At 47.5% G+C, this 11,620-nt stretch overlaps 6 protein-coding genes across 6 annotated transcripts; 4 read left to right on the top strand and 2 right to left on the bottom strand.

Moving 5' to 3' along the window:
* Nucleotides 1-293: 293 nt before the first annotated feature.
* Nucleotides 294-1,377, top strand: FOBCDRAFT_196005 (Glyoxalase/Bleomycin resistance protein/Dihydroxybiphenyl dioxygenase; the record flags this gene model as incomplete). The annotated part of the gene is made up of 2 exons (XM_031195012.2): nt 294-768; nt 830-1,377. 2 exons carry the CDS (start codon nt 294-296, stop codon nt 1,375-1,377), a joined length of 1,023 nt encoding a protein of 340 aa, XP_031029750.2.
* Nucleotides 1,378-1,978: 601 nt separating this feature from the next.
* Nucleotides 1,979-3,095, top strand: FOBCDRAFT_236182 (2-hydroxyhepta-2,4-diene-1,7-dioate isomerase; the record flags this gene model as incomplete). Its single annotated transcript, XM_031195011.2, has 5 exons — nt 1,979-2,149; nt 2,230-2,307; nt 2,388-2,498; nt 2,565-2,883; nt 2,941-3,095. The coding sequence occupies 5 exons, from the start codon at nt 1,979-1,981 to the stop codon at nt 3,093-3,095; spliced, it is 834 nt and encodes a 277-aa protein (XP_031029749.2).
* Nucleotides 3,096-3,841: 746 nt separating this feature from the next.
* FOBCDRAFT_268325 (uncharacterized protein) lies at nt 3,842-4,123 on the top strand (the record flags this gene model as incomplete). Its single annotated transcript, XM_054703076.1, has 3 exons — nt 3,842-3,916; nt 3,965-3,975; nt 4,024-4,123. 3 exons carry the CDS (start codon nt 3,842-3,844, stop codon nt 4,121-4,123), a joined length of 186 nt encoding a protein of 61 aa, XP_054559051.1.
* An 856-nt stretch (nt 4,124-4,979) lies between these two features.
* On the bottom strand, nt 4,980-5,759 carry FOBCDRAFT_314930 (uncharacterized protein; the record flags this gene model as incomplete). Its single annotated transcript, XM_031195010.2, has 1 exon — nt 4,980-5,759. One exon carries the CDS (start codon nt 5,757-5,759, stop codon nt 4,980-4,982), a length of 780 nt encoding a protein of 259 aa, XP_031029748.2.
* A 924-nt stretch (nt 5,760-6,683) lies between these two features.
* On the top strand, nt 6,684-7,320 carry FOBCDRAFT_236180 (uncharacterized protein; the record flags this gene model as incomplete). The annotated part of the gene is made up of 2 exons (XM_031195009.3): nt 6,684-6,709; nt 6,888-7,320. 2 exons carry the CDS (start codon nt 6,684-6,686, stop codon nt 7,318-7,320), a joined length of 459 nt encoding a protein of 152 aa, XP_031029747.3.
* Nucleotides 7,321-9,880: 2,560 nt separating this feature from the next.
* FOBCDRAFT_236179 (major facilitator superfamily domain-containing protein) lies at nt 9,881-11,444 on the bottom strand (the record flags this gene model as incomplete). The annotated part of the gene is made up of 3 exons (XM_059610055.1): nt 9,881-10,225; nt 10,289-10,607; nt 10,669-11,444. 3 exons carry the CDS (start codon nt 11,442-11,444, stop codon nt 9,881-9,883), a joined length of 1,440 nt encoding a protein of 479 aa, XP_059463992.1.
* Nucleotides 11,445-11,620: the final 176 nt, after the last annotated feature.

The raw sequence follows: 11,620 nt of genomic DNA, 5'->3' as shown, positions 1-11,620 counted from the left end.
CGGGAGCAATGTTCCTCCGCTGCTACAGACCGCCGGAAGATCTTCACACCACAATAGTCCGAGAAATCCTCCGACATTTGTCAATTTACCCAAGGCGGACACGTGATTGTGCAACTGTATCAATGTGAGTCAATATCTCTTGGAACACTGTAACCCATTCCCAACTGAACCCTTTAAGTGGTAGTTGGCTCCCCTCACATGGAGCCGCCCGACCGGCCACCACCTAAAGTTATCTTCTCAAAATAACAAGTATTAAGATTCACACTCCATCATCCTCGGCCCAACTCAACGCCATGGCTGCCGTGCTTCCTGAGATTAATAACGACCCTTCCAAGATCCAGCTCGAACGAATTACCCACGTCTACTTTGAGCATCCGGATCTGGAAAAGTTCGACGTGTTTGCCAAAGACTTTGGGCTTATCCCAGCCTACCAGGATACGGGCTTGAACCTCTACCGTGGCTACGGAAAGGATCCCTACTGCTATGTCGCTCGCAAATCACCCACGGGAGCCCAGGCCTTCGGTGGTACGGCCTTCGTTGCTCAGACAGAAGCCGACTTCGCCAAGGCCGCGGCTCTCGACGGTGCCGTGGTCTCCGAGCTGTCTCCGTTTCCAGGCGGTGGGCGCCGAGTAACTTTGAAGAGCCCCTCGGGGTTTCTTTTCCATGTCGTGCATGGGCAAGAGGAGAGAAGTCCTACCGAGTCCGCATCATCTTCGCTTGCCGAAAGCCAGGGTCCTCTCAACGGTAGTCTTGTTAAGAAAAGATTTGGTGAGTCTCGTTCTCGGTCGCTAGCTAGCCAGAGGTTAGTAGCTAATAGTGTCACCTCCAGGCCAGTTCCAGAGATTTCGCCATGGCCCTGCCACGGTCCATAAACTAGGCCACTACGGCTTCATCGTCGGAGACTGGGCCAAGGAAGTCACATGGTATACAGACAATTTCAATTTCGTTCCTTCGGATGTGCAATATGAAGGAGAAAACGGAGATCTGGATGTCATCACCTTTTTGCATCTGGATTTGGGGGAGCGCTTCTCCGACCATCACTCGCTGTTCCTCTCACGTGCGCCCCCGGGAGAGCATGACCGCATGCACCATACATCCTACGAGGTGGAGGACTTTGACACGCAGCTCCTGGGTCACGACTGGCTAGCCAGCAAGGGCTATTACTCTGTCTGGGGTGTAGGCAGACACATTTTGGGGTCTCAGATATTCGACTACTGGAGAGACCCCAGTGGATTTACCATAGAGCACTATGCCGATGGCGACCTTGTCAACGTCAAGACGGGCACCAAGCGGAGCAAGGCCGGGCCGTTATCCATATGGGGACCCGAATTTCCTGCAGATATGACCGCTGATGGGACAAGGGCGACGGCAGCTTGAGATTCTCGGCCTCACTGGACTGGATTTAGTGTACTGATATTAAGAGACTTATGTTGAACATTGTAAACATACTGAATAACTCGTGAACTAAGGTACTTTGGCAAACTGATGAACTATATTGGCCATTTCCATATGAGCGCTCCAAGATGATAGCATTTAGCGTTCTTGCCTGCCTTTGCCATATCCAACATGTGGTTATCCAGAAATTCATGTGCTCATGCATACCCTAGGGCGCCCCACACTAGAATCCAGGTTCCTCCGGCACGAATAGGTTTTGTGGGCTAGCCGTAAAGATCCGGAGGAACGTATGGTGGATCGACCAAGTCCCTCCGGTCCGTCCCCTCTTCTCTCCACATCCGATGCAACACTGTGGAGGAGACAGGTCCAGGATTATTATTTTCTTGCAAGCGATCTGAAGTTGCTCCGGGTGGATTGATAGAAATACTAAGGCTATTATGCAAATCTATATCTCTGGCAATAATCCAGACATGCTTTGATTCACTTTGAAGAGCTATAATAGCTGCCAAGGTGACTGGATACCTGACTAAAGCCCAATAATCGTTTGGATTTCCTTGCGGCGCAATTATTCCACATTAAAAAAATGCCGACTTGGACACATTTGATACGGTTCCTAGATGACGAGGGTCAGACCTACCTCGCTTCACTGCCATCCCCCCAAACTACCTCCGAGATAATTAGCTCAACCGTGACGGGGTATGCTTCTTTTGCAGATCTGCTTGAGCAAAACGGTAGGCTCGTCAAGGTCGCCAAGGTACACTTCAATCAAACCCGACAGAAATCCACGCAAAGCGTATTATCGAGGACATGAAGAACACTGACTTGTTGGCACAGATTCTCTCCCCACTACCGTTTGAAGGAGACATCATCTGTATTGGGACAAACTACAGGGAACATGCAAATGAAGCGAACGTGAGGCCGACCTACCTGAGCCAGTGTTATCGTCGCCCGGCTCTTTGCGGTTGACTAATTTACTGACTTTTCATATACAGCTCCCTGTTCCCTTAGATCCCGTTATGTGGTACAAACCGAGAAGGGCTTTGGCCGGCCCGGGGGAAGTTCCAATCCCTCCTATCGCGGCCAACGGTTTTCTCGACTACGAGGTACGGATTGTCTCATTCTACCGCCACGAGGAAGCCGTCAAAGTAAGCTGATTCTTGTTGCCACAGGGAGAGCTCTGTATCGTGCTGTCGCGTGATGCGCGAGACGTCAAGGTCGAAGAAGCCTCAGACTACGTCCTCGGGTATACCATTGGCAATGACTTAACTGCACGATTTTACCAAGACCCAAAGCGTGGCGGCGGTCAATTCACGCGATGTAAAGCCTATGACGGGTTTGCGCCTCTGGGACCGGTCCTCACAAACGCCAAGACGTTCGGCGGCGTGGGGGACAAGAAGATCACCACAAAGGTGAACGACACTGTGTTCCAGAATAGCCTCTGTGACTTGATACACAGCCCCGAGACCCTGGTCAGCTTCCTTTCCCAAGGTGAGTTACAGTGCAAGAAATTGCTCTTCCCGTCTCATGAACTGACCCGCACCCCAGGGACAAGTCTGCCAGCAGGCACGGTGATTATGACAGGCTCGCCGCCAGGGATTGGCTATTTTCAGAACCCTAAGCTTAACTTGAAGGATGGGGACATAGTAGAAGTTGAGATATCTAATATTGGGACTCTGACAAATAAAATCGTGTTTCAATAGGAGCGACGGCGCGCTGGAGACAGATGGTCGAGCGGTATACGTAGAACTTGGACTCTGGTAGACGATTAGATGATAATAAAGAGACTTCCACCCAAGAACTGCAAGCCCATACAAGTCCCCAACAAAATCTTTGGGAACCACAGAGGTCGCGTGCCTCGTAGGCCGCCCGGACGCCCCAAACACAATAGAGTCGGTTGGAAATGTTTGATGCGTGTTCTGTGTGGGCCCCAGTCAGTAGTAAGCGATGTACGTGGCCTGAGTAGTTCAGGGGTCTTTGCGAAGGTTCTCCCAAATCTCATGTCACATGCGCGTCGAAATCCACTGCTATCTCAGCTTTCAGATCACGCCTGTCCTGCAGGTCACCTTAACTGTAAGTTCGATCAGAGAATACCGGGGCCCGAACCGATCAAACAGTGATTTCTCACCATTAAAAACTACGTGAGAGAATTGATTTCCCGACCATATACTAGGTAGATAAGAGTGAGAACCCTGGGCTCATCTGGAACCTAAAACTTCAGACGGGTGCACCTCTGCCATTATGCCCTTTAGGGTAGCGTTTCGCACGACCGACGATCCCCAGATACTGTCAATCGGAACATGTACGATCACCTTGCGAAACATGCGTTCAAGACTCCGATATAAAGTGTGAGCCTTGGTAATTGGGTCAAGCTCTTGGCTAGACGAGCATGGTCGCTGTAATTGTCTTGTCAAAGAGGTACTCCTTTGTTTTACAAGAATTTGCAATCATGGCAGGTGGTGGTGGTCCATCTTCCGGCACTGTTGAGTCTCCCTTGAGCCAAGCCTACGGATACGGCATCGTTGTCAGTCTTGGCTTTCTCTTTTCATTGGGCACGAGCTTGACGACATAGATCCTGAATAGGTATTGAAGCCTTGTCGTGCATCCACATGGTCTTGGCTAACCTGATAGATACAACAACGAGCAGCAAAACTCGGAACTGTTTAACACGGCTGGCAGCACAGTCAAGTCTGGTCTAGTCGTCTCTGCTGTTGTTTCTAGTTGGGCCTAGGCGGCAACACTACTGCAATCATCTGGAGTTGCTTACAGATATGTAGTTTCGGGACTATTCTTGTGACCAGGCGTATAACCTCTCATGACATATGAGGCATACCAGCTTTCACCGACGACGCTTGGTTGGGCATTAGGACTCGCATGCTGGTCAGAAGATGGCCTGGGTATGTAAGAACGTGACCTTGTGCCGCCTTGTTAATATTAATATATAATTTCAATACGCTTCAGGAGCAATAGTGCAGATCATCTTATTTGCCGCCATTACAATCGAGTTAAATAGAAGAGCACCGAACACCTATACCTTTTTAAAAGTCATCCGCGCTCGCTATGGTGAGTTGGGATTTCGTGGTGGATATGGCCTGGACTTCACTAACCGTGCCAGGTCGCCTCACACATTGCATCTGTATCTGCTTCGGATTACTTACTAATATTCTAGTAACTGCCATGCTGTTAACTAGAGGTTCTGCCATTGTAATATCTCTTACTAGAATATACTACTTGCTTTCTGTTGCCTCTAGGTGTTGTTTTATATATATATTTAGAGGGTGTAATCTTCTTTAGTATTAATATTATTAATAACTTTGATATTAAGTATTAAGCCACTGTGTGATATAATTATAGGAGATGGCTGATGATTTGATCTTATAATATAAGATTCTGCGCAGGTCATGGGATGACTTTCTCGTGGTTTTGTCAAGCCATAGCACTTATTAATACATAACTATTCCTATCTACCCTACGTGGTTCTATACGAATCACAAGACCTTCCTTTAATAATTAATACTAGGCTATAATAACTATATTGGAATCTTTGCTTTTGCATTCTCCATAGCATAACAAGCTTCACTGCCTGCTTAAGCAGCTGCAGGTTGCACGTCGGTGGTTGTGTAAGTCGCACACTGGGCTCCGCTGGTGTCGACCGTCATCTGTGCCAAATCATCATGACCGCTCGCGCAAGCACCGCCCGACGCTACCAACTGGCCATTCTGGAAGGTGACTGGCTCGACTCCCTGGGCGTTGCAGTCCTCAGCCCGGAAATGAGTCCCATTGAATCCGATACATGCCTGAACGTCCACAAGATCAGGTCTGAAGCCCGCGGTGAAGGTTCGCTGGACTTGAAGTGCGCTCTGCCCGTTGACCGTTGAGGGAGTAACTTGACGGTCTGCAGCGGTATTGACGCAAGCTGCATCAACGATTTCGCCGTTGTTTCGGAACGTAAGGCACTCGTTGCCAGGGACTCCGTTGACTTCGGTAAACACTACCGTCTGGCCGTCCGCCGTAGCCGCATCACCGCCGCCAGTTGCGTCGCCAGCTCCTTGACCACCATCATTCCCTTGCCCGCCATCACTTCCCTGACCATCGTTGTTTCCGCCATTGGCACCATTACCCTCCCCGTTCCCATTGTCCTGGTTAGCACCACCTTGTGGATTATTTTGCGGAAGGTTGCCGTTATTTGCCCCATTTCCAGCACCTTGATTGGCACCGTTGTTGACATCATTTTGCGGAATGTCGCCATTGATGATATCGCCATTTGTAAAACTGGGCGGTCCACGAAAAAACCCGCCAAACTGCCGAGGCTGTATGGAAAGGGCACAAGCCGCAGCTGAGAGAGAAATAAGAGATAGAAACTTCATTGTGTTTGTTTTGAAACTTCGACAGGGGTTGGCTGAGAAGTGTAGAAATGTATTAGTGGTCCTGCCACAAGAAAAGAAGCGAATAAAGAGAATGGAAGACGACTTGCGTGCAGATAATTCAATCGAGAAACAGGAAATCTTCCCCATTACTTATAGTATTTTTGGTTATTATTAAAAAATACATCTTGTCGGTTCCGCGTATTGCAGGCGCTTCTTGTACTTAAGCGCGCATAGTGATACAGTTTCATCCCTTTTGCGCAGGGTTTGACACAGACCCTGTAACAGAACAGTATCATCAATACCATTTGTAACCAAAGAAGCCCTGGTAATCTTGGCAAGGTAGCTGAGTTTGCCCTATGCCCTTGGTAAGTTTACTTAATTAAGACGAATTAGAACCCATTAACAATGCGCTTCATCTCGTCTATAAACAATAGTTAGGGTTAAGATCTTTGAAACAGCTTAGTAGAGTTTCAATCGTTTCAATAATTAGTGGTTTCATCTATGTATCTATATTTCATTTAGTCATCTTCGTACCTCTTATTAATATTTATTAAAGAGTAGTTGGCGTTGTGAGGGGCGCGATTAAAGAGGGAGTCAAGAGTATGCTGTTGATTAAGGTAGACTAAGACTACAGGATCCGGATGTAACACGTTCAACGACGCCATAATACCAAGTAGCTAAGCGGGAATTGGGTTAAATAAAACCGTAACTATTATTTGCCCAGACCATGGAAACTATTGCTAGAAATATATTTATTTTAGTTTTTAAATGCACTCGTGGTGCTTATTTGCAATTCAAAGACTATGTTTAGAAAGAGAACAATTACGAAGAGTATAACCTCGAAGGAGCTTGTAATAATTGGCACGCGAACAACTCGATTATTATAGCATCTAAAGAGAAGGGAAAGGCTCAACCGAGAATGAAATGCAGTACAAACTCGAGGACAGCAAGTTAGCCTTTTGTTATTAGTCGATAGTAAGTCCGAGCCACTGAACCGAAAGCTACCTAGCTTCTGGGCTAAATATAGTGATACACCGTGTACTATGCCGATCTAGACAAGCTCAATACCGGGTACACTAACAATTTCCTCGCAGACAGGGAGTCGTCAGGTTAACCCATACAAAACAGTAGCCAGATTTGTCCCGTCACCTTGAATCTCCATCAGCAACTCGACCATCACATCAGCAGCGCAGCGTCGTTCGGGATGCGCATCGACGCGATTCCCGCGTGGATCTATTCTGTTGATCCTTCGAGTCAATTTATTGACACTCACGAGCAAATCACATCTTTGAAAACAGCCAAGAGGAGGTTCAGCGGCTATGCGATAGAGAGCCCTTCAAAACGAAAGCGCAGGGAACAACCCGAAGCAGAAGCACCCTTCAACGCTGACAAAACACCACAATCATCAACTACTCGCCCGCCGAACTCTATCTTCGCTCATCCGCCGCTGTCATTCGATGTAACTGGCTCTACCATCGACTCATTCCCTCGCACTCTTGCCGCCCGTCTGCATTTACCAAAGTCGATATCATCAACATCCCAACGAAGTCCCTCACCATGATCTGATATGTTTCGTGGTACATCAGCTCTTGCTTATACCGCCACTCACAGACTCATCGCAATCCGAGTGTCAACAATCCAGGCCTGGCGAATGATCTGATCAATTTGGATAAGACTGTGCCCCTCGCTGAGACCAAAAGAAGTCAGGCAAAGCCGACATTCCAGCGTTTTCAGTAGGCAAGGCTCCCTTGGAACACGCTTTCTTGCCAGTTATGACCCGCAGCCTACTTACTCTCTCTTGCGCCAGGTTCATCAAGAGTCAAGCCAATTTGAACAGGGCGACTGCCATCTGGCCAGTCTGTTCAATTTGTGTTAGATCAGCACCACGAGTTGCGATAATGTTCACGGAGTAGCGTGTTGTTGGTTTTATTGTTACATTATTCAGCTTCATCCCTGTGGTTCACAACCCGTCTCGCCTCAGCCTGTCCGCGATCTTATGCCTTGTATTTTTATCTGTTACTTATGAATAATAAAGGAATCTTCAGTTCGACTTTCCACTTGTGCCGAGAAACTTTGTTCTAAGCGACCGTGGAAGCCGAACTCCAATCCTATAAGAGGTTGTACTATATCATTTAATGGTATGTTAAGCCGGACCTTAACTTCGAGTCCTGTAACCCTGAACTTTCTGAGGAGGCGTCTGACTTTAAACCAGCGAAGTAGTCAACCGTCATCATCTATTGAGGGCTTAGTAACTACGGATATCGCAAGGATTAAAAAGATCATCAGTGAAAAAGCTTTTATCCGAACTCTTGAAGCTCCTATAGGTGTTGATAAACTATAAATACTCTTAGAAGGTCTTTTTAAAACCACCACGGCAGCTGAGAAATTAAGTATCCTTGCCTAAGGTGAGGCAGGATTTTCAGACCTGGCTCGTTGGTGATGCGAGTCTTGAGGGGGCGAATTAGACTTTTGTTATGCCTCTTTCGCTCTAATCTTGACTAGTTTTCTCTGTCTTCCTATGGATTTTATTCCATGCTGACTAGAGATATTGATGATAGTAATGAACTTTTAAGCATTGTAGAGCCACGGTAAGATGGTGCCTAGGTTGATAAAGTTAACTAGATGATGTCTATTAAATTGCGCCTAATTCTAAGTGATGGCATCCCAAGATATACATGGCCGTTGCTCTTTATGATTTTGGTTGACAGAAATGTTGGTCATTGAGTCCGTCGTGGACGAGATCTCAGTCGTTTTGATGAGGGCTTCAAGACCATGCTTCGAGGATGTCACTTAACGCTTACTGCCGAGATTTTCTTAATGAAAAGCGCGAGTGAGATGGCTCGTTTGTAAAACGACCGACGACTCAGCCTCGGTGATTGTAGCTCATGCCCCGCTGACGTGCTTGGTCCGATGCCTTTAGACGCTCACGATGTACTGCGGCGTTACTGACGATGGAAATGGTTTTGACAGATGATTAAATGTGAGCCGATGCATTATGCTGATACTCGACTAACTCGGGTTGATCAAATGATACATCACTGAAAAAGCATCAAGTATGTCACATAGGCTTCACTGTTTATCATGACTGGCGTGTTTTGTAGCCTCGAGCCGCACGAGGAGATTGAATGGAGGATCTCGTGTTAGTATATCCATATTGTACCTGCAAAGCCTTGATTCGAGTCCGTAAACTAGCAAGATCTGAACGCGTATTCCTTTCTTAATTGACCAGGGAGCGACTTCGCTCAGGTCGGCTTTAACCTTTCTCCGCAACCGATTAATTATCTTATCACTTATCTAATCTCGGGCCTACCCTATTGACGCAGAGAAAATTCAGCTAACCTGGAATATATAGACTTATAGTTTATCTCAATTATATTTACTTCCTCTAACAATTCTATATCTTAGCAGCATAAAATATTGCTGCCCCTACTATTGCGCGGCGTAAATTATATATAAAGAGAGTGTGATTTCTGGTGACGCATCTCTAGCGGATCAAAGTTGTTAGCACAGGCTCAGTGCTTCTCTAAGGTAACGTGAATGATGCAAAAAAAGGGATCCATGGGCTAGCCCCTATGCCAAAAGGTCTGCCCTGCCTAGGTTACTAGGATACAGGGGTTCTAAGCACTATGACACGTATCAGTGAATGGCAGGATATCTTGAAGAGCACTTTTGTTTTTCTCTCATTGTCTTAAAATGGTCGGCAAAGGATTATGGCTCCTGTTCCGCCCTTTCTCTTGTCTTGATGCGGTTGATTCAAGTGAGGCGACAGATCGACATCATATTGCCTTTAATCATTCGATACATGCACAAGAGTTCCCTTTTAATATATATGCATTATACTCATATATGGGAGAAGGAATATGTATCTATATATGCAGTCTTTGAGCTTCAACGCCTTCAACAGTAAAATGGTGGGTTTAATTGATAGGCTGCTCACAGCGCAACATGTTCACTACTCTGCACTGGGACTAGTCTGACCTGGGTGGTAGATTCTCTAACCATTATCTTATCTTATCTGAATCTTCCCCGCAACTGCCCCGTGAGAAATGGAACACTCAAGACCTGATACTCATACGTAGACCAATTGTTCAGAGATTTTGATCTCCAACAACTCAAAGGCCTCAAATCTCATAACGATAATCTTGGGCTTTGTCAGCATCGCCTCCCATGTCGATGGGCACACCTGCTTCAGGTCTACCGAAACGCCTGTCGCGGAGGCGGTTCTCCCTGTAAAGCATCACACTCATAATGACAGCGCTCAAGGCTGTCAGGAACACGAGGGAACTTGATACTGCATTCCCCATGAGATAATATGGCGCGTCAGTTTTAGGATAAATGTTGGACGCGGCAACACCGACAGCGTGAGTGACAGCAATGACAATACCAAGGCCGACCCCTGCCTTTGTGTCTCCGGCAAAGGTTGAAGTGATCCAAGTAAGGACGATAGGGAAGGCCATGTATGTTCCCTAGGATGAGGCGGTCAGTCAGCGACTTGGAAGAGTTCCCAACGGGTAAAGGGACGCACGTACTGTGACTGCGAGAAAACATGTCACATATCGTGCCAAGTCATCTTTCAAAAGACCGAGACAGATATATCCAGTGCCAGCGATCAAGCCCCCGATAGAGATAGGGATACCTCTGGCCCGAAACCTGTCAGATAGGGTGGCCGTCACAAGTAAAGTGACATAAGCAACGGCATAAATAGGAGCTGTCATGAGATTCGCCTGCACAGAGTGGTAACCCAAGTCTTTGACAATTGTAGGCAGGAAAACAGCAGCTACGGCGAGGGACAAGGAAAGACCGGAATACATGACGCAAAAAAGGTAAAGACGGTAATCGAGAAAAGCTCTGCCAGAAGCCTTGTTAGTAATTGGAATGTCAGTTGGAAAAGAAAAGAGGATGGGCCTACGCTTTCACTTGAGCTTTGCTAATGCCTTCATCAGCGTTCCTGGTGAACCTGCTCCTTCGGTTCAAAATAATTTGATGCTCCTCGTCCGTGAACCAAAAGGATTTGCCAGACTCTGGTCGGCCAGGAAGCATCCAGAAAGTAGCAGCCCCCACAGCAATTGTTGGAAGACCCTCGACAAGGAACAGGCCCTGCCAGGAGGTAACAGCCATGTTCTTAGCAAGACCCATGGAGTAGGCAACTACACCCGAGATGACACCGCTCAAGGCGCTCATCCCCGCATAGGCCGCGATGCGCAGAGATAGTTCAGACTTGAGGTACCAGAAGCTGAGGTACAGGGCACATCCAGGGGCGAAGGATGCCTCGAAGACACCGAGGAAGAAACGCACCGCGATAAGTCCTCCGGGATTGACACACGCAGCCTGTAGGGTGCTTACAGCGCCCCAGCCCACGGCACAGATACCTAGCCACGTAGAAGGCTTCACGACCTTCAGCATCAGAGCACCGATCGTACCGAATATGACGGTGCCAATGTAGAAAGAAGCCGAAGCAATTTGATATTGGACGCTGGAGAGGCCGATATCCTCTTCGAGGCCAATATTGCGGGCGTTACCCATGTTACTTCTGTCGATATAGGAGAGAAGGTAGAGGAGCATGATCCAAGGAAGGATGGTCCTGTCGAGCTTTCTGACAAGTCGTTTCTCATCCGCTGGGCTGAAGGGCAATGCGGTCTCGGTGATTGCTTTTGGAGCTTCCGTGTTGTTCTCGAGGGCCGACATGATATGCACGTGTCTTTACTTGAATGGAGAAGAGGTTTGAGAGCAGTTGGGCAATAGTGAGATTGAGCGAGATATAACATCGTTTATGTAGTGATGAGAGATTGGCCTTATACCCATGTTGGAAGCGGTGGCGGGTGAAATCCGCTGGATACAATGATCAAACAAAAGGGGGATCA

This window comes from Fusarium oxysporum, chromosome I, assembly GCF_013085055.1.
Source record: "Fusarium oxysporum Fo47 chromosome I, complete sequence".
Lineage (NCBI taxonomy): Eukaryota > Fungi > Ascomycota > Sordariomycetes > Hypocreales > Nectriaceae > Fusarium > Fusarium oxysporum.
The sequence above is the reverse complement of the archived record's forward strand: the minus strand, read 5'-3'. Positions and strand labels throughout refer to the sequence as shown.